This window comes from Gopherus flavomarginatus, chromosome 17 (genome assembly GCF_025201925.1).
Source record: "Gopherus flavomarginatus isolate rGopFla2 chromosome 17, rGopFla2.mat.asm, whole genome shotgun sequence".
In the NCBI taxonomy this organism is placed as follows: domain Eukaryota; kingdom Metazoa; phylum Chordata; order Testudines; family Testudinidae; genus Gopherus; species Gopherus flavomarginatus.
Window position 1 is genome coordinate 9,841,057 of NC_066633.1, and position 21,694 is coordinate 9,862,750.

Sequence of the window (21,694 nt, forward strand, 5' to 3'; positions counted from 1 at the left end):
TCACCTCCTGTAGAGGAGCAGATACATTCTTACCTGCTTTGCAATGGGCTTTGAGATCTGTTATTACTATTTATTACTTATATCACTCTAGCACCTACAGGCACCTACCACAGCAGGGGCTTCACTATGCTAGGCACTGTCCAGATACATAGTGAGTGATAGCTCCTGCCCTGAAGAACTTACACTCTAAACAGACAAGACAGCTAAAGGCTGGGAGGATAAACAGAAGCCCCAGGAGGGGAGGTGACTTGCCCAAGGTCACAGAGCAGGACAGTGGCAGAGCCTATAGAACCACTAGCAGATTCGTTTTGGAATGTAGCAGCCAGTCAGAATACAGTTGCCTTTGCAACAGTCTCTGGTGCGGAAGCTGTCAGAGTTCCAGGCAACTGTACCTGTCTTACCCCTCAGTGATCCGGCTCATCAGCCATCACCTCTCTTGGGTAGAGACCTGCATTTCTCTTCTTCCTGGCTGGGGTATTTCCAGGCTGCACAATTCTGTGCCTATACTGTGTTATTGCCCGCAAGCCAGTGTGTGTAAACAGGCCAGCATCGGTGGCTCTCTCTTCAGAGGCTGTAAGTGGCATAATTGCCCGCATGTATAAGTTAGCACACAGGTCTTTCTAAGCAAGCACATGTATTCTTAAGGTGAAAGAATCCGAGAGAAAACATTTTAAAAGAATAAAAGAGCTTAATAAACTTACTTACTCAAGATCACCCTGCCCGCCAACTCCTGCAGGTGCTCTGGTAGGAATCAGTCCTTCAAAGCCTTGTGTTTACAAGTTCATAACAAGCACACCCATGCATACTTTTCCCTTATGCAACTTGATCTTCCAATTCCAGGAACAGATCATCATATGGTCCCTTCCTTGGGGCATAGCTTCAAAAGGGTGGGTTTTGGCATACCTGGGGAGGAGGCCAGGAATTTTTATTCACCTCCCCCTAGATATTTCTCAGGAAACCCACTTCATACATATTGCCCCAAAAGACCATTCTTGTCTGCTGTATTGTTCAGTGTGGTCCTTTGATCAGCCAGGCCCCCAATAATACAGAACCTTTGTATTTCATGCAGTGGACTCCAAAGATACTCAGATTTAGTTCAATAAAGTTTTTCCAGAATATTGCAGGAAATTGCCATATCTGCCACAAAACCCTACGAGATGTGTGTGTTGTTTGCGGGCTACAGGCAGAAAAGATTGTCTTGGATTGGGGTGGGGTTTTTTAGCACAGGGTTTAGTTCTGTTATAAAATGTTTTCATTGCTCAGTGTCTTAAGGCTGGGTTTTTTATTTGCAAACTGCTGTGTCACACACTTCAGCCGTCAGCGCCTACCCCCCCACCAGAGCATTTGTTCAGAACAAAGGCTCCCTTTTAAAAATGGCATGATATTTTGCCACTTTTATGAAAAACTGTCACAACAATATCTAATTCTGCATGAGACAGAATTTCAAAACAGGCATCAAGGAGAGGAAGCTATACTTGTGCTAATGCGTGATTGTCACCTCCGCAGCTGTAGAATAAGTCACCCACCAAACTGGATTTCAAAAGGAAAGAAATCTAACCCCCTTCTCTTTGCTCTCTTCTTTCCAGGCCTGACCTTCGCAGGAAAACTCAAGGCAAACGCCGCCTTGCTGAAATCTTGCGATCTGAATACTCTAGTGGGATGGACTCTGGTGTATCCAAGGTCAAGAGAAAGAAAGGACACGGGAAACCTGGCAACAAGAAAATGCTGAGCTGAACTGGGAGTTTCCAGCCCTTTGCTGCAGAAACTAGTTCTGGAGAATGCATGGGGCAGAAGGCATGCAACACAATCAGAAGTGCACCAGAATTTAACAGAGAATTTTTAAAAGGCTAAACCCTCAGAGAGCTGAGCCCCTAGAAGACCTGAATAGAGTCGAAATCAAACATGTTCTGTTCTCAGTCAAGATTGCTCCATTGCAAATAAATTCAGCTTCATGAAGATGCACAAAGTTTCTAAGTTTTGCTGTTTTAAACCATGACCATTGTTTTTGTAAAGAAAATGTGGAGCAGTCAAATGAAGTGTAGAGGGAAATGTGCAACCACCAAAAAATAAAGTGACCATCAAATGGGTTAAGATAGGAGCTGAGGTCATTGGGGCAATTATGATGTTTAAAAGGCCTATAGGAACCAGTTGTTTGGGTTTTTTTAACAGAGAAAGCTGAAGTAGTGCCGGGATGTTACTATCTTAGTTGTTTATTCTGAGATTAGCTAGTATCCAAGCCTTCGCCTGACCTGAGCAAACTGTGGAGCTTGGGCTAGATCCAAATGGCATTGAAATGAATGGCAAAACTCCCCATCACTTGGGAACAAGATTGTGTGTAAATAGACAAATGCTCCATTCCCTACGCCTCTCTCGGGCAAAACGTAGAGGTAGGATTTGTCCCCGAATCCTTCAGGATTTAGTCACATGTAATATGTCTTGCTTGTCAGCACAGAAAAATCTGTGAGGAGCATTTCTAACACTTAACGATACCATTATTTTGTAGCGCGCTTTATTGCTCATTCTGAAAAGCACATTGACTTTAGCTGTCCCTTGCATCGATCAAGCTTATTTATTTATTTTCTTCGCCTTTTCAGGAGCATATTCTAGGCTAATTGATTTGTCTCCTTGTGTTCCTCTGTTTGCCTTTGAAGTGGAAAGACCCAAAAGCTGGAATTTCTTCCTTCTTTTATTTATTTTATTCCTCCTCAGAACCCAGGAGGGGGGGGACTCCTGGGAGTTCTTTGTGGTGTGATCGGAGAGAGGCTGTGATTGGGCCCATTCATGATTGCCTGGCATTTGGAATAAATCCTAGCCCTTTTGAAGTCAATGGCAAAACTCCCAGTAATGTCAGTCGGGCCAGGATTCCATTAGATCGTCATTCTGTACAGGAGATGGCGCTTTCTCAAGGCCTAGTCTGAGACTGTAGAATGAGTTCCCCACTGAAACTACGGACCTTTGCAAACTTCACCATCTTCCACTCTAAGTGCAAGGCTCACTCTGTCAGTCTGCCTTCTCTAAGAAAAACACACAGCCAACACACACACACACTAAAAAACAAAATAAACTCCAACCAAAACACAAACCCTACCAAAACAGAGCGCTCCACTGCACACATTTCTCCCCCGGGGAGAGGATGAGAGAGAGAGAACAAACTACACATGACAGATGTTAGTCATGTCACCTAATGCACTACCATAAGGGGCTCAGATAGAACAGCAAGGAGGGTGGTGTAAGAACATATATGAAACAGAATTCACAGCAGGGCAAAGTGGGCTTAAAATGTACCCGAATCAGCATGATATCCACTTGGCACTGAGATAAGTGATGACACGTGCTGCAGAGTAACAGTGAGTTGTGTCCCGTGTTGCAGAAGGGGAGCAATCAATCCAAAAATATTTATTTGGTCAAGTGAGTGTAACTCTTGAGAATCAGAACAATTCTTCCCTCCTCCCTCCTGGGTAATCACTGAACAGTAACTTCCTGGTTTTAAAGCAGTAGTTTTTGAGAAAGAAGAATGTGAAAAAAAATGCTCCAATGTAAAATAAAGTGAAGGGCAGAGAGTCAGAGGGTAATCAGGATTCATTAGATCAAAATTAAATAAATAAACCACCCTCCTGATATTTGGGGGAGGGGAAGGGGATGGGTTTAAAAAATAACCTGAGGCTGAAAATGACTCAGTGTGTGATGCAAAAAGTGTAAGCTTGGGGAGAATTGATCCTGTGCATGAAGGGGGGGGAAGTATGACCTTCTCCAAGATGACTGTCATATGAGAATTAATAGAGACTGTTGGTGAATTTATAATACTAATACCAAAGATCTGCCAGCACCTCAGTCAGACATTAGGAAATCTCACTCTCTGTTATTGGGGCATGTCCTGGGCTTGATGGAACAGTGAGCGATTAAGGTTTTTTACCTGTATACCTTTCTCTGTGAGCCTCACCGTCCTTTAGTTGGTAGCTGTGGATTAATGCTGAGTGATTCTGGGAGGGAAGGTGGGGGTGATCATTAGAAAAAATGGTAAAGGAAATAGATGTATATTTAAAGAAAAGTCAAACATTTATCTGATCATGATCTTGAGGTCCCTTCTGCAAACCTCTGGATTTATGAGTGGATTTATATATAGCTAAATTCTGCTCTCGGTTACACCTATGCACCCCAACTGATTGCATTGTCTGTCCCAGAATCTGTATTCTGATCTAGTTTATCACATGTTGCAGCTTTAGATAATTTTACCTAAATTTAAACCACATTTAACATAAATCAGTATCTGAGTGTTGCTCTTGGTATAGATATTCTATCTCGTTGTGTGAAAACCTCAGCATAATTCTACTGTGTATTTGTCTGGTTTTTAAATTTTAAAGGGTGCCTTTGTTGTCCCATTGACTTTTAGTTTGATTTCAGAGCAGAGTTTGGTTTTAAAAGTAATAAAGCCTCTTGTTTTTAGTTTTCAGTTAATCCCACCTGTTCTGATATGCTACAGTTCAGATTTCCATTCATATATACCCTTACAGTCAAGGAGTTCTATTCCTGGTATGTGGATGGAGCCTGGAATTCTCACTCTAAAAAACGCTTGTGCACCTTCTTGCTTATATCTTTGGACTTATGTTTATTTAGATTGTAAGATCCATGGGGCAGTGACCACATCTTTGCCTGGCATAGGGCCAAGAACACCGTTTGTGCTTTACCAATAATAAGGTACCAGATCCTACTCTCCTTTCAAGGTTAGAAAGGGCCCTGCCTGGGTGGGACTGGTACAGTTGTGCTGCACAATTGGAGCAGACTTGCAATTCTGCTCTCCCAGAGACTAAGTGGAACCATTCCCAGAAAGCTGAAGTTGGTGCGTCATCCCGTGGGTGCTTTTGATCTCCACTGACTCCCCATTCGCTTCAGAAGAGAATTCAAGGTTCTTCTCTTCATATACCTTTGGGTTGGGGCCTTGGTCTGGCAGAGACTGCCTTTGAGACCCTCCAAGACAGCTACACTGCTCAGGTATTTGAAATGCCCCAGATTTCACCTCTCAGATGCTGGAAGGGGGAGGTGGTGTTGGTGGTAAGGCTTTACCTGGGGCTTCCTTTCCAGAGGCGATCAGGCTGAGCATGTTCAGATCCAAGCTGGAGACACACCTTTGCCATAAAACCTTTCCCCAGGCACAATGCCTGTAATTAAAACAGCAAAACTTCCCTGCCCATCCAAATTCTCATTCCTCTGTAACCCAGGGGAGCAGAGAGAAAAACACCATTTGTTCTGGACTCGTGCTTCAGCATAATTTTCTTCAGTGCTTAGATGCTAAGGTAATAGTGCCTTAGAAATACCTTTGATGGAGAGCTGCTGCAGAGTGATGATTCTGCTGATCAGTGGTATGGAATGGAGGGAAGTGGGGTATTCCTTCAGCCTCTGCAGAGAATCCCTCGCTGCTGCCTGACCACTCAGGCTGTGATCTTGTTCCAGCATTTGACACAATGATTGCACCTGTTTACACCTGAAGTCAACTGTTAGAAAGGATCATTGACAGTCCCTGCATTGAGAAAGGAACAGACTAGCAATCCACTGGCATGTATATGCCGTTAATTGAATCACTGCTGATACAGCGTAAACACAGAGTGGCTGGAATGCAGAGTAATTCTGACTTTAATGGAGTTGCTTCAGTTTTACCACATTCTAAATGAGAGCTGGGGTTAGCCCCCTTGTCGTCCATTCCTACCGCAGACAGCTCCCTTCAAACCAAAAGAGCGAAGAATGAAGATGGACCACAAAGTTGGACAAAAGATCCTTTCTGTGCTTGGAACCTAGATTGCATTTTATAGTAGGCTGGACAATTGTACTCATTTGTTGATGTTTCAGAACCCAAACTGTGAACAGAAAGCAACACATTAATGAAATGTTTGTCAAGGAAAATCTTGACCCTTGGGGAAAAATAAGCCTTGGACTAGAACAGTTGTAGACTTGTAGATGGGTTCTTTCACATGACTGATACGTGTCATCCAGCATTTGATTTCAATAATTTTTTGTTTTAAAGCCATTGCACCAGGTTTAATTCCACTAAGAATTCTCCAGGGTTTTTATTCTTTGCTTTAGAGTAGAGCCCAGGATCACAGCTGCACTTGGCAAGACGTCCAAAGAGCTAGTAATAAAACAGGCCCTGTCCTGAGGACCGTTGCATTCCAATTTTCACTATATTGGGGAAAGATAGTCTTGTGGCTAAAGCACAGAACTAAGACTTAAAGCTGCTGAATTTTATGTCTACCCCGACACAAACTTGCTCTCTGACTCCTTTGGCCAATCTCTTCCCCTGCCCAGTGCCTCAGTTTCCCCATTTGTAAAATGACAATAATACCCTACCTCAGCAGGGTAGAGTGAGGTGAAATGTTTTAATAGTTTCAAATTACTTTGGGATCCTCTTGCAGAAGGTGCTATTTACGTTGGAAATATACTTCATTATTATAAAGGGCATATACGCAGTGTGATGTTTTCACTAAATTGTGATTTTGAAAAATAAACTCTCTTTTACTGTGACTGTTAAAACTCCCTTAAAGAAACATCTCTAAACTTCAACATCTCTCCACTTTCTTTACCAGAAGGACTCGAGTTTGGTCAGTTCCTATTCGCTAAGCTTGATATTTCTTTTGGACTGTGGCCTTGGTTTCTTCTACTGCAGTAATTTTACCACAAACACGTGCTAGTTAATATTTTAAAATGCTGGTTAAAATTCACTTTACCATGGAGGTTTCCAGCGTCTTCCAGGTGTGAATTAGCAAAACAAATTTAAATATTGCCATTCTAAACTTGTAGGGAAGCCTTGTACTTCATTAACATAAGATGTGGAATCTGCTAGGAGGTACAAGGACAATTAAATATTAGAGAATGTCTTTGATTTACATTCCTGCTGTGTAAATGTAAGGAAGGTTGCTGTATTCTCTCTGCCTTCACTCTCACAAAATGAAAAGCACACCCAGTGCAAGTTGTCCTTTGATAGATTTTTAATATGATTTTAAAGAGTGTTGTTTGGCCTCATTCTTATTCAATGAGATTAATTTAAAGCACTTATCCCCCGGGTTTAAGTCAATCCATGTAGGATTTTGGACTGGGTTTCTTGCATGGGGGAGTTTTGTTTGCATGCTGCTCTGAGAGACTCCTTTCCCACTTCATTAACCCTGAGCTGGGGACAATCCCTCCCAAACAGAGCCGAGGATTTACCAAACCCCACCATTCAGATGCAAAGAAACAGCACCCTCCACAAAGGCAAGGGGGCTGCTTGACTTAATTAGTTGCTGTGCATTTCGCAAAATTATAACAATGCGGACATACTGTCAGGAAGAATAATAAAAAAAAAACGAGTAGAAACAGGGTCAGCTCTGGATCTGGCTTTCCTCAGGCCTGTGAGATTCTGGGTGTTGTTTCTTCGAAGGCTTCTCCCCCTCTCCCCCCCACATCCTCCCCTAGAGCTCTCCAGTTCTCTATTGTTGCTATTTACATGTAGAGCCCTGGCCTAGCCGGGTGCCCTCTTTCCCAGCGTGGCTTGCGGTGGTAGCCGCTCCTGCTGCAGGGGCTAGTTGTTCTTGATCAGCAGCAGTTCGCCCTGCCCGAGGTAGGGTCCCGTCCCATCCCGGTGCCCGCCCCCACCCCGGGGCGCGGTGCTAGCGGCTGGGGAAAGGCGGGTGGGTTTGGATTGGAGCCCCCCCGCGCCACGCTGCAGCCCTGGGGACACCGGGGTGGGGGTGACAGATGATGGGTGCTGGGCTTTGGGCTCTGTGCTGAGAAGTCTGCAGAGCTGGGGTAGGGGAGGGGATGGCGGGGGGGGGGGGGGGCTAAGACCTGCTGCAGACTAGGGTCTCTCCCCCCCCCATGTGCCTCCCATCTCACCCCCCTCCCCCGCCCTTTGCACGGGAAGGGTCGCGTGCGCTCGGACGGGAGCTGTGCAAGGAGCCTGGCCCACGGGTTGGCTGGGGGGCGGGAGAGGGGGCGGCACAGGGCTAAGCCTCGCAGCCCATCTGTCAGGTCCCCGGGACGGGTAGCCGCTCCCAGCCTGTCCCGGTGACCAGCTGCTGGGCTCGCTGGCTGCAGCCAGATGAGCGACACTTTTAAAGGGTGGAAACAATCCATTTTCCGAAGCGATCATTTAAAGCACTTAGGCAATTACACACTTAAGATTAGCGTTAATAATTCACCAGGACCGCGGCTACCCCTGCGCCAGGGCTCCTCCACCCACCACCCCGCAAGGTGCGAGGGGCCGGGACAATGGGGAGGGGGCTGCCGGCTCTGCTCCCCACATGCCAGCACTGTGGCTCCGCTTGGGTTTCCCGTGGCTCTGGGGCTGATCCGGCTGCAGTATAAATCAGGAGTGGCTCTGGAGTCAGAAGGCCTGATTCCCCTCTGCCCATGGGTAGAAATCGGGAGCGACTCCCTTGCAGTCAGGGACGAGTCTCCTTCCTCTGACACGGGTGTAAATCAGCGGTGACTTCTTCTGAGTTACAGCCCAGCAGAATCAGGCCCCCTCTTTGAGTGGCCAAAATCTGTTTGCCTGTGGGTGAGAATCGTGGAAACTTCCTTTCCCCCCACCCCCTTTCCTTTCCTTTCCTTTCTCTTTGGCTTCTTTGATCAGCCAGAGTAAAGGGCATAAAAAATCCCGCGAATGGCTGGATCTGCTTGTTTGTAAAGAAGTTTATTTCCACATTTAAAAAAAGAGCGAGAGAAAGAGAACCAGAGTTTTTTGTTTTTCTTTTCTGATCTCTTTAAAGCCGAATTCTCTTTCGCTTCTTTTCCTCGCGAAGTCCAGACAGGAGAACCCGGGAATACAGACTTACAAGAATCACTTACACAAATACGTCCTCAGGGTTCACAAATAAATAATTCATATACATTTTGCACACAAGTATTTACAATTTTTTCTTAGTTACATACTTTTGAGCACTCTTGGATTAGCGTGAAAGGGCTCCTCTTCCGCTACGGAACGCGGCGATCCGACAGGTCGGTGCCATGGGGTGGGTGCCGAGCCATTCAGTATGGATCGGATTAGGGGACAGATGTTGTATGTTTCATGTCAGCACATCCGGGCCATCCCCCTACCTACCCCGATTCCTGCACAAGTAGAAATGTTCCTTACAAAGGCCAGGCCTGGATGCCCTAGCGCAAAGCCCGGCATGGGGCTGGCGGAAAGGAGAATGGATAATACGCCTTTTGGGAACAAACAAACAACAATTAGAAGCCATGCTCAGGTGAGCTACTTTATTTGCAGATACCTTTGTCTCATCCTCCAGCCCTTGCTCAGGCAGAAACCACTGAAGTCAGGTGCGTGTTTAGCATGAGGGAAGTCTGTCTGTCTGTCTGTCTTTCCAGGGAGCGTGTTTGTGACAGACACACATTAAAAATAATAATCAAGACAGTTATAGCTAGCGATCGCCGCTCTGTACATAAGCCATCTCCCATCCCATGCCCTGGGCTCAGCGCTGGTCAAGTGGAAAGGGATATTTAATGGTGAGCACGGTGCTAAAAGCTACTGCAAGGAACTGGAAACTCCAGCCTGCCCCGAAGTTAGCAAGGAGCTAGTCCTGGCGGTGAACTAAATCTTCAAGCCGCCATATAATTGGAACGCAGTAAATTCTTTGAGTGGAAACAAACCCCGGGGTGTTTTTAACCGTGTGTCTCTTACACGCAGAACCCTCCTTTTCTTATTGAGCCTTTCCAATGTAATGCATTTTGGTTAATGGCTTATCAGATTAATTCAGTTCCTCTCTTCAAACTAACTCCGCCTGAAAGAGGAACGTTTCTGAATTCTGCAATTTGTGGAGATTCCTTATTGGTTCGATCTCTGTGTAGCCTCTGACCCGAAGTCTCCTTTGTTTGTGTGTGTGGCAAACTTTAGTGCTAGAACGCGGGGGAGGGGGCAGAAAGGCCTCAGTGGGCAACAAGATTTTTAAAAAGGCCGAAAAAAACTGTGTGCGCGCGTGTGGGAATTATACCCCGCGGGGCGGTTTAATTCTGCCCAGCGTTTTTAAGGCGGAGGATATTCTGCACTGGGGAAATGCGCGAACAGGCTCTGTGTCCGGGCGATCACACACACTTGTCTATAGTGTCCCGACCCCCCACATCCTTGGTCCTCCTCCCCTGGTTTTGAACAGATGCTTTCCCTGAAGTTTCAATTGTTGTTTGTTGGGTTCCCTTTCTGCGCTGCGAGGAAGGCGAGCTCTCACCCCCTTCCCGGTTAGGGAGCGCTGACCACTAAGCGCAGCGAAAGAGCGCGCACGCAGGATTTTAGCGCAAGATGAAAGCGAGGGCGCGCAAGGTTTTAGCGCAAGATGAGAGCGCGCCAGGTTTTCGTTTGATGAGTTTTTCCTTTCCAAGTTTCTCTTGCTCCTTTAGGGTGAACGATGGTTTTGTGTGGTGGCGAGGCGGGGGCTGAAGTGCCAAGGATCTGGCCCGCCTCCCCCCACCCCCCAGCTCGGTGTACAGTTTCTGATGGTCAGGACGGTCTACGCAAGGGAGCAGAGGGGGCCTCTTGGCTTCCTTGGCAGCTGGCTTTGCTGCGGAGTCGGCTTTTCACCGCGGTTGAGCCGCTCGCGGAAGGACGCCTGCCAGGGGGGGCAAAGGTGGGGGCGGCTCGCTACCCCCCTGCAGTCCGTGAATGAGGATCCTGGGTACCAAAGGTCTCTGCAAAGCCGGGGGAGGGGCGCTGGGGCCCCGGTACAGATAGAGGGCCGCTCCCGGATCCAGGTTGGAGACCAAGCTCTGCGGGTAGAAATAGGGAGATGGGAACATTCGCTGGAGGGCCGAATAATTTCCAGCTTCTGCCAGTAGCTCTAGTCCCACCGCTGTCTGCCTCTTCCACTTGGTCCTGGGGAGGGAAGCCAAGATATGCGGGTCAGGAGAGAGCCAAGAGGTACCGAAAAAACAGCCCCGCGAGCCTAATGCAGAGCCGAGGGGGCACCCCCGCTCCTCTGACTGAGCAGAAGTGGCCTTCCACGGGCAAGAAACCTCAACACCCCTCCAGCTACTTCAGAGTCTGCAAACTCTCCAGCCCCGCTTCTCCCAGGAGCAGCCAAGCCCCTTGAGACCCATGCAGCCCCTCCTGCAGTCACAGGTGGGAGAGATTTGCAGCGCGCACACTTGATATAGTTTGGGTGAAAGCTGGGGAATCTCTCTCACACACAAACACGCCTGTGCTGGCCCGCAGGACAACACAATCCTTTGACGATTGTTTCCAGAACCCAAATCCTCTTCCCGCAGCTATTATCTTCCCAGCGGCCAGGAACCAGGGGGACTCGCTGGATGTTGACTTTGCGAATATTAACGTGAAGTGGAGGGGGGGAGTAAGGGTAATTGACAAGAGTATTAATTGCCCGCTATTTGTGCAAGCCCAGGGTGCTGTATTAGAATAGTATGTTAGCAGTGTCATGCGAACTGTGCAGTATGCGCATGTGTATATTTTATCACATGTTGTGATCATGAGATAGGTATTATTATTATTTATTAGTTACTCACAAGGATATAATGTATCAGATCGTATGTCTAATACCATTTGCCTGAGCTGGAAAAATATCTCCAGGTAACTGGTCCCAGACATACTCTCTGTTATATTGTGTGTAATAATAATATGTGATCACAACACATGATAACATGTAACTGCACAGAGGCTGATCTGTAGTGATTGGAAACATCCATCTCTAATTTGCCAGCTCAGGCAGGGAATTATCTGTGTTATCATATATGATGATCACATGCTAAGACAGAATTACACACACGCCTGAAAAGACAACGCGGAGGCCGGTGGCACCTTAAAGACTAACAGATTTATTTGGGCATAAGATTTCCTGGGTAAAAAAACGAAAACAAACCTCACTTCTTCAAATGCAACATACTCCTGAATAGTTCGGCACTATCTGCACTCTCAGACACTGGGATTCTTGTTGGTTTCTAATCAGAGTGCTGTGTTATTAAAACTTTCACACAAGCACCTGAACATCACCAAAACCAAATTAAAGCTGTGTTTAAAAAGTTCAGATTTCAGATGAAGCTAGAAAGATGACTGCATTTCGTGCAAGGTCTTTTGGAAATCTGGAGACAGAAATAGCACCTGAGATGTGTATAGCAGCCTTAGGAGTTTAATTGAAACTAGATAAATAACCCTAAACGGGGAAAATAAACTCCCACAAGATTTGTTCATGTCCCCCACAAAAAAATTATAAAAAACAAATGTTATGATCAGTTTCTAAGTGGCGATATTAAAGCATTGATCAGAACTGACCTGAGAAATACCCACACCGCTTTCTCTCTGGGGGGTGGGAAATAGAGAGAATAAACTATCCCTGGCTGGGAAATTTTACGATTGTCCTTCGGCTGTAAGGAAAGCGCGGCCCTCCCAAGAAACGCACGATTCCAGGGTGAAGGCGGGACGCACTTTTACCAGGCAGCGGGTCACGCTGAAAACCAGGCGTGTCTGCCGCTCCTTTTGCGGCGCGGACGCTGATTCGCAAAGCACTGGCCGGAGCAGGGGTCGGAGCCCGGCACCAGCATGTCGGGGCGGGCGGCGCTGGCTCGGCTGGGCGCATCAGACGTCTCGAGCCTTTGCCAGTTTTGTCGCTGACGCGCTGGACCTATTTCCACCATTCAATTATTCATCATAATAATAATTGTGTAATTACTGTAACTGCCGTTAATTATTGATGCCCGGGATTTATTATTCATGGGCCGATGTGTTGTGCTGTTGTGTTGATCGAAAAGCGCGTTTCTTCCTTTTTCCTGGGCGGTTGTTTGGGGAGGGAGGATTCTTTGGCTTCCTGATTGGGGGGCTGGGAACAGGAGCCCCACAAGGACAGCACCAGGGAGAGGGGCTGAGAATAGGAGCCCCACAAGGATAGCACCGGGGAGAGGGGGGAGCAGAAGCCCCACAAGGATAGCACCGGGGAGGGGGGGAGCAGGAGTCCCACAAGGATAGCACCGGGGAGGGGGGCTGGGAACAGGAGCCCCACAAGGATAGCACCGGGGAGGGGGGAAGCAGGAGTCCCACAAGGATAGCACCGGGGAGAGGGCTGGGAACAGAAGCCTCACAAGGATAGCACCGGGGAGGGGGGAAGCAGGAGCCCCACAAGGATAGCACCGGGGAGGGGGGCTGGGAACAGGAGCCTCACAAGGATAGCACCGGGGAGGGGGGCTGGGAACAGGAGCCCCACAAGGATAGCACCGGGGAGAGGGCTGGGAACAGAAGCCTCACAAGGATAGCACCGGGGAGGGGGGAAGCAGGAGCCCCACAAGGATAGCACCGGGGAGGGGGGCTGGGAACAGGAGCCTCACAAGGATAGCACCGGGGAGGGGGGCTGGGAACAGGAGCCCCACAAGGATAGCACCGGGGAGGGGGGCTGGGAACAGGAGCCCCACAAGGATAGCACCGGGGAGGGGGGCAGCAGGAGTCCCACAAGGATAGCACCGGGGGCAGAGGGAGGCAGGAGGGTTGGTGTTTTGTTTTTTAAGCAAGTAACTATCAAAAGGAGACCAGGAAGGCCCGTGTCCCGCGGCGTCGCCTGGTGTGAACGGCGCTGTGGGGCTCTCTGCCTCTCCAGCCCAGTGTGCCTATGGCTGGGCGGCTCATCTTCATCCTTATTATCCAGCCCGGGGGGGTTCCTGCTTTCACGCAGACCCAGGTATTGTCACCCATTGCACACACACACCCATGTATTCACCCCGCTGGTGTTTGGGAGCGGGGCTCCCAGGCCTTGCATTGTTCATTGTGATTTTCTGAGTCGGTTCTAGGAGCGGCTGCCAAGCTTGGGTGGCCAAACTACCTCCTACTGCTGGGTCGGGCCCGATCCTGCGCTGCTTTGGAGACCCCTTGAAATCAAGGGGGGCGGCGGGGGGCGTTCATGCAGGGTTACTCTTGGGCTGCCCTTCGGGAGCAGAGTTCTTGAGTAGCAAAGTGACCCCGGAAGCTTGTCTGTCTGCACCTGGGTCAGATTCGGTCCAGGCCAACCCCCCGCCCCCGTTCCTTGGCGCCCAGCCAGACTGCTGGCCGGTACACGGTGGATTCCCTTGGCTCTCGCTCGGAGGGGATTTGTTTTAAAGATAAGGGTCGGTCTGTCTTCTCTGCTTTATATTTTTAAATCTGACAAAGCGGAGGCGTCCGGCGGCGTTCGCAAATCTCCGCTGTTCACTGCCACTCGGCTGCAAGCAGCGGGCCGCTTTCCCCCGCCCACCCCCTCGGGCCTGGCTTTGCAGCCTGCATTCAAACCTATTCCTTTACCTGGGCCCAGTAACACCGAGCTGCAGCCTCTGGCCCTAGCTCAGCACAGCTGCCTTAGCTGCGCTAGCCCGGACCCTGGCACCCCAGCTAACTGTGTGTCCCCCCCGCCCCCCCAAAACTTCCCATTCTGATGCGCTGGGAAACCTGGGGGCTTTCAGGGACTCGCTTCAAAGCCACTTCCTAGTTGCTGGGTTTGGGAAAGCCCTGGTGCATCTCTGCGGAAGACGCCCTGGGCCCAGAGGCTGCCCCCAGAACTCCCCTGGGTGGGCGGGGGAAACAGGCAGATTTGCGACGTGTTGCCTTTACCTTCTGTTCTGGTACCACGTTTTCACTTGGGTGTCAGTGAGGTTGAGGGAGGCCGCCAGCTCCATCCTGTCCTGCACGCTCAGGTATTTCTGCCTCTCAAAGCTCCGCTCCAGCTGCGCCAGCTGGTGATCGGTGAAGGCGGTGCGGGCTTTGCGGGGCTTTTTCAGCCTCACTGGTGGGCTGTCTCTGGAGCTGGAGATTTCTCGGTCCCCTTCTTCTTTCACTAAATGGGGAGGGAGGAAAGAATGCACATGGTATCAGGACAGGCAGAGGGGTGATCCAGAGCGGCTCTGGGCTGCTTCCTTGCAACACACACACACACACACACACACACACACACACACACACACACACACACACACACACACTCTCTCTCTCTCTCTCTCTCTCTTACTTTCTCCCTCTCTCTGCCTTGGCTATTGTTTTGCAAATACAAGCGGGCGAGTCTGCCCTGAGTTTTGCCTTTTCTCCTAGGCCCTGCTGTTCTGTGATCACTGCTGCCTTTTGGCTCGGTGAGGCTGGTGATGGGATGCAAAGGTCATGGCGCGCGCGGAAGGAAGGTAACGCAGAAGTTGGAAAAAATAAGAGCAAATGTTGGGCATGACCGGATGTGAGAATAGTAGCCAATGGCACGTTTCGTTTGAATACCAGAGATGCAGGTCAAATAGAGAGAGAGAGAGAAAATTCACGGGGGAAAGGCGCATATATCTATATCTATATCTATATGATACATCTCGGATTGACCCGGCTTTTGTCTTTTAGTAGAAATCCTAATTTAAAAAAAATAATTCTCTTTGATTGAGTTCCTTTACATTTCTTCCTCCGCTGTCCTCCGGAGTTTCCCCATCCCCCCTAGCTTTACCCCAGTCAATCCAACCAATGTTATTGCAATGATGGATTGGTTTATTTTTGTACAGGAAAAATCAAGTGTGGGGGAATCTCGATTTGCTGACCATAAAGTTGAGCAGCTGCAGATTCTTTGTTAGTGTGGCTTGTTATCACTGCCTACTTTTTAGATTCACGTAATGCTTAAAAAGAGCCACTTTTCACTGACAGATTATTGTTAATATGCTGTAAAGAAATGCATATCGCTCTGAATAGGGCATATGGCGCATAGATATAAGACAAAATAGAATTCTTAAAGGGGTAGAAGGAAATATTTGAGAAGGTGCTGTGAGGACATGCTTTTGCGATGATTTAACTTTTAAAATGTCTAATGAGATGTTTTAATGATAGTTCATTTATGCAGGAAAGTCTGTGTGTTTCTATAATATACACACGAGCAGATCAATATATTACAGAGACGCTGATGGCTAGAAAGAATGATTTACACCAGAAAACATCTGCACTAGATTGGAAAATCTAAGCAAGAAAAGCTCTGTTTTTTCGCCCCCTCCTTAAAGAGATTATGTAACAAAAAGCTTCAGTTTATATAAATTGGCTGCATTAGGTTTTTACAGAGGTTTATGGTAAATTTCATTGTGGAAGGTTTTAGAAGTGACAGGGCTGTAGTTGAATGCGAGTTGATTTCTCTCTGTAGGAAGACAATAATCCGGTTAATTGAGCCACCAGGGAACGAAACCCTTCAACCAGAAATCCAGAATCTAGCAGACCAGATAGAGACCAAACCCACAGAATAGCTCTTAAACATGAGTTTCTGTTTCATTTATTGGCGAAACAAACACCTCCCCCCACCTTCGTCCCCTCCAAAAATCAAATCAAATCTGGGCTGGTGGAACCAGTAGCCTGTGACCTCTGTAAAGATGATAGTTTGGAAAACACCCTTTCAATGGAATCTTCACGATGTTTATTTCAGGTCTCAGGGTGAAGCGATGGGGGAGAAACTTTGGGGGTTATTTGATCGGTCATTAAAGTTATTGCGGATGTAGCTGGATTTCCTTAGACGTCCATTGGAATTGGGGGGGTAGGATCTGAGCCAAACACTTCAACATTATTAAAGTCTGGACTTCGAAAAAAAGTTAATTGGTGAAAAGAGAGAGAAAAAATGACAGTTTGGAATCGATTGTTCTCCCGGCTTCCCAGAAAGCCCTGTTTAGCCACTGAACTTCCCTTTGGATTTCAGTCCAAGTGAACACAAAACAGTTTCTCTTATTTCCTCTACGACTAGTCAACACAGCTCCAAAAAATGTTTAGTCCATTATTTAGATGAGGTGCGGAAGGTAAAATACAACACCTTCCTTAACCTATTGCTTTGAAAAGCTCGTTCGGTTATTAAGGGCGTTTTTCTTATACATACCAGGGTTGTTTTTTTTCCCACCTCACTTAAAAAGGTTCCTGGCTTGGCCACATAGAAACTCATGGGAAGCGTTTGTTTTTCATCTGGCCTCAGTCCTGAAATCCTAAGGAGCAAAGTGTGCCTGCGCGTTTTAAACCAAAATCTCCCCTTGAACTCGGTAAACTCTGCCTGGAAAGCTATGGCATAACAGAGCCCTCGGTCCTTACTCAGGCTTATTTCAATCCATGGGAAAGACTGACTTCAAAACGGAGTAAGCGGCCCTATCTTTGGGACTGGGCCTTATATTTTTAATCAATTAAACAACTAGTCGCGTGTTACCATTTGATGCATTCAATGTATTTCCCTCCAGCTGTACTTTGTTCGAATGTGAACACACAAGCTACGAGTTTTTGCTGGCAGGGAAGGGGAAAGGGGTCCTTCACTGCGGACTCCCCATCGCACGGGGGAATGGCTGGTTAGTGCTGGTTGCCTTTTATTAATTAGTATTATTAATAATTATTATATATTATTTAATCGCTTACTATGAAATGCAATTTGTCAGCTCCCACTTGCAGGCAGCCTGGCTGTGCACGGCTTTGATAAGAAATATTTCATGGTGAAAATTGGTTTGAAAAATTTCCTGTTGAGGATCAAATCTCTCTGTATGGTTTATATTTACTGCTTCAGAGGAGTTACAAGCGTGCACTTATTTTTCTACCTAGTTTCTTTCGCAGCTTGGCAGTTTTGAAAAAGAGAGACAGGATTTACAAATGAAGGGGAAAAAAGCTTGTAATGCTAAGTTCCATTTGATCACCTGCCTTCAAAAGACTGGAGTCAATTTCTGTTCCTTCCCAGCCAGATACATTTCACTTCGGCTTATTGTGCGAGGAATGAGAATATAAAACGCAGCTTCATTTGGGCATATTCAAAAAGTTTCCAAAATCTGCTTGGCGTAAATAGTTTTCTATCGCAAATATATTTGTAAAGAGGCACATTTCCCTTATTAATTTAATGTTTAGTTGTTGCTGTTGGGTTTTTTATCTGATGTAAAATAGAGGGTGGGAATGAATTATAATCAAAATGGTAAGGTCAATGGTAAAACATTATTAAGAATGATACAAATAAAGAAGCAGCCAAGGAAAGAAGATCATAGTTCTCCACTTCCCAGGAAATTCAGGCCTGTTTTTACCACCTCTCTCTTCCTTTCTTTCAATCACCCATAAACACAACATGCAGAAATGAGGCATGTCTGCAGCCAGAAATCTTATTCTGCCTGATGTGCCAGTGTGCATTATTGCAATCAGAGCGGCGCAGACTTCAAACGGCCGCTTTGAAATGATTTGATCCCTTGTGGACTTGGTGCAGAGGTTAGAACTAGCTATTTGTAATGTTTCCGCGTTAAAAGTTTGACAAGAAAGTGCGAGAGACCGAATACACTTGCAAGGAGACACCACAATCAGATGCATCCGGAGGAAAAAACAACCCACCGGGGTTATAGAATGTCCCTCTCAATAACGTGAAGTTAAAACCCAGTCTCCTGCTAGTTTTTTCACTAACTAGGATTAGAAGAATCTCTTTCTCTTTCCACGGTGGAGTTTACCCACATTTGTACAGCGTGGTAACAGCCGATCCTTCCCGAACGGATTGGAGGTGAAATTAATTCGGATCACCCCGAAGTTATTTCAACAATGCCGTTATTTTAAAAAACCGCACAGCTCCCCTGAGTGTCTAAAAGCGAACGGATATATCGAAACGGGGGGCAACCATTTCTTTTGGGTTCTTTTAATCTGTAAGTAGTTCGAAAGCAAAATTCCAGAGTCTAAAGGTTAATTTTCTCTGCGCAAGGTACTAGCCAATTACCCTCTGAAAATACAGAATGAAATTGCTAAAAGAAAATCTATCAATTGAGTCCTTGGGCATGTACCGCTCGTGTGATTCATAATTATTCAGATCTTTACGGGGCAAGCACATTCTGCGGGTTTGATCTAAGGAGCGGTTCATTTCTATTTTTTTCTCCCCAAGTGATTTTAATATTCCTCAGCCCGATGCTATAACCCCCACTCCTCACCTCACTAATTAAAGTTCCGCCCGATTGTTTTTCAACTCAAGCTTTGGGAAGTTTTCATTATTTATCCCTGATTTCTGGACTGTCGGCGGCGGGTGTAAAGAATCAGGCTTCCACCCAGACACAACCTACGGGATCAAGAGCAAATCAAGATTCACACCCCGCAAGAAATAACAGGGAACCAAATCGCTCCCCTTTCTTTTCCCAGAAACAGAGGCCAAGCGCTTTCTTGGATGGGGAAGGGGGAGTGCACGAAATGTCCAGCTCTTTAAAATGCTTTCACAGCAGAGCAAGGAGTGAAGAGAGAGGCTGGAGGGGTGTTTTGAAAGCAAAGCCGGTGGCAGCTCTAATCGCTAGCTGGGGGCAGCTGGGGCTCTCGCCTCCCTTCGGTTCTTACCTTTGTACTCCGAGTCGGACGAGGCGTTGCTGCTACTTTTGTCCATTTTCTCTCGAAAGTCCTCCCCGGGTTTGGCAGGGATTCGCCCCGCCGGCTCCTGGCCGCTCTGTCCATTGGTGCTGGAGTAAGGCGCGCAGGCTGCCAGGGGTTTGCAATCGGCTAGGATGTCCCTGATTAGGAAAGACGAGGTCACTGTTCTGGATTGGGAAGGAGCCGAGCCCTGCCCCGGCTGGAGGTGAGATTCCAAGCCCACGGCCACCCCTTGCCGGGGGACAACCGCCTCCAGGCAGTCCTTCCCGGGCGAATGGGGAGACGGGCAGCCGCTGCTGACTTCGGAGCCGGGGCTTAGTTCCAGGGGGGACCTGCAATCCCCCATCAGAGGGTCTCCTTTGGGCACCGCCGGGCTCCCCGCTCGGTGGGACAGGATGGAGTCGATCCCAAAGCCGTTGGAGCCTTCCATGGCCAGGTTCGTCCCCCAGCCCCAGCCGTTCGCTCACACCCGGCACCTTTCAGGTGGACATGGGCCGGCAGTCCGGACCTGGCGGGGCAGAGTGGGGCTGGGACAAGGCAAAGTTCAGCCTGGGATCCAGGGAGCCGGTTGAGCAACAATCCCCGGGGGCGCCGTGCATTAAATCCAAGGCTCAGCCCTCCTGCTTCAGCATCCCAGCCAGCTGCGTTCAGGGGCAGAGACAGACAGACAGACAGACAGACAGAAAGAGGAAAAGGATTAAAAAGTCAGAGTTTGCTTGGGGACCCCCCCGGTCGATGTAATCCTAACTCCACCCCCCCCCCCAAAAAACATCTATCAGCTCTGAACTCCAGCGCCCGCAGGTTGGATGGGAAGAGGGGGGGAAATCGATCTAACGCGGTTTTCAGCGCCGTAACTAGTTAATGATTCAAAAATCAATGGGGGGGGGGAAGGGGAGATGGGGTTGAGGGGAGGCTCTGCCAGCACCTCGGCCGGATCCTGCTTTGGAGATCAATAATCAGGCTAGTCCAAGGACGCAAGGCTGGATGGAGATTTCAGCACCTCTGAAAGCGCCTGGCTGCGCGGCTGGGCGCGGCTGCACCCATGGTGTCGAAGCGGTTGGGTCGCCCTCCTGCAGACGGACGGGGCGGTCTGAGCGCGGATCGGTGTCAGTACCTTGGACAGAGGCACCGGCAGGATGGACCCGCCGGCTCCGCTGGTGACACGTTCCCCTTTAAAAAAATGAACTAGTGTCACTTAAGTTTGGGTTTCTTCTTCTGCTTCTTTTTTTAAGGTGCCAGGGCCACGTGTCTGAGCATCCGCCCTTCTCATTGGCTACGGTGCTTTTTGGGTGATGTCACACACTGACTAAGGAACCTGATCTCCTTTCAGTTTGATTAAAAGAGACTGAATTAATTACAGCCCAGATCCAACTGTTTACAGGCAATTTCCACCCTGTTTGCTTTCATTACGCCGCTGATGAAGCTCCTAATGGGGTTATTACCAATAGGGGGTAGGCCTGGGTTGATGTGGGGGGGGTGTGGTTTTTTGTTTTTTTTTTAACTTTTGCTTTTTCCACAATTAGCTGAATCATTAGTTCCCCTCACGCTGAGAAAGTTTTTCTGCTTGTTTAAAAACAAAAAACCCACAGACGAATGATTTAAATATGCTCTAAATGCTGAACACAAGACAGGAAGAGGAAGAATCCCTCCCCTTCCCATTTAAACGGCTTTTAACAAGGACGAGGTTTTAATGTTCTAATGATTTATTTGCAGATTTCTCAGACCCTCTTTCCTTCAAACCGATTTTCATTTTTTTTTTAAATTCTTGCTCCGTTGCCGGGCTCTGTCCAGCAAAACGTTTATTTGCTTTTGATGGTTGTTTTTTAAAAATAAGCTAGCGCTGAAGGTTGAAAAGTTGGAAATAACACCACAACAGTAATAGACCCGTACATCGAGCAAAGGGCAGTATATCGAGCTACAGCGCAAACAGAGGAAGTAAAGTAGGAAACAGATCCAGAGCAGGATTATCTAGCTTTTAATGAGACACGTACCCGATCCATCGGATAGCAAGAAATAACATACAAAGGCAGCAGCAAAGAATCCTGTGGCAACTTATAGACTAACAGACATTTTGGAGCATGAGCTTTCGTGGGTGAATACCCACTTCGTTAGATGCATCTATTCACCCACGAAAGCTCATGCTCCAAAACGTCTGTTAGTCTATAAGGTGCCACAGGATTCTTTGCTGCTTTTACAGATCCAGACTAACACGGCCACCCCTCTGATACTTGATACAAAGGCAGGTTTACCCTACTAGGAAGTAAATGTAACAATCGATAGAATCGCCCGCGCTTGTGTGTGTGGTTCTCATCCTTGTCCATGCTAAAGGATTTGGCCGGATTGGCTTTTCCTGCCCGTCTAAACCCTTCCACAGAAACCCGCGGGGGAATGAGACCCCATTTCTCGTTGAACACCTAGAAATGAGCGCTGCCC

General features: G+C 47.7%; 2 protein-coding genes across 3 annotated transcripts in view; one reads left to right on the forward strand and one right to left on the reverse strand.

Moving 5' to 3' along the window:
* The window catches only part of DDX31 (DEAD-box helicase 31), a 68,636-nt gene extending 66,670 nt beyond the window's left edge, over nt 1–1,966 (forward strand). The window contains exon 20 of the mRNA XM_050926631.1: nt 1,587–1,966. Within this exon, the coding sequence (XP_050782588.1) occupies nt 1,587–1,734 (148 nt within the window). The 3' untranslated portion in view covers nt 1,735–1,966. The remainder of the gene's footprint in view (nt 1–1,586) is intronic.
* A 7,230-nt stretch (nt 1,967–9,196) lies between these two features.
* Nucleotides 9,197–20,449, reverse strand: BARHL1 (BarH like homeobox 1). Of its 2 annotated transcripts, XM_050926644.1 has the most exons (4): nt 20,187–20,449; nt 19,232–19,902; nt 14,534–14,756; nt 9,197–10,828 (listed from the first exon to the last, which is right to left on the reverse strand). In XM_050926644.1, the coding sequence occupies exons 2-4, from the start codon at nt 19,689–19,691 to the stop codon at nt 10,534–10,536; spliced, it is 978 nt and encodes a 325-aa protein (XP_050782601.1). In that variant the 5' UTR covers nt 19,692–19,902; nt 20,187–20,449; the 3' UTR covers nt 9,197–10,533. The 2 variants fall into 2 exon arrangements, with proteins under 2 accessions (XP_050782601.1, XP_050782602.1); XM_050926645.1 differs by lacking the exon at nt 20,187–20,449 and having other exon boundaries at nt 19,232–19,931.
* Between the last annotated feature and the right edge of the window lie 1,245 nt (nt 20,450–21,694).

Coding starts and splice junctions, on each gene's coding strand:
- BARHL1 (XM_050926644.1), bottom strand. CDS start 19,691: ATGGAAGGCTCCAACGGCTTTGGGATCGACTCCATCCTGTCCCACCGA. Junction 14,757..19,231: donor GTCCGACTCGGAGTACAAAG/GTAAGAACCGAA, acceptor CTCCCCATTTAG/TGAAAGAAGAAGGGGACCGA. Junction 10,829..14,533: donor ACGTGGTACCAGAACAGAAG/GTAAAGGCAACA, acceptor TTCCCTCCCCAG/GACCAAGTGGAAGAGGCAGA.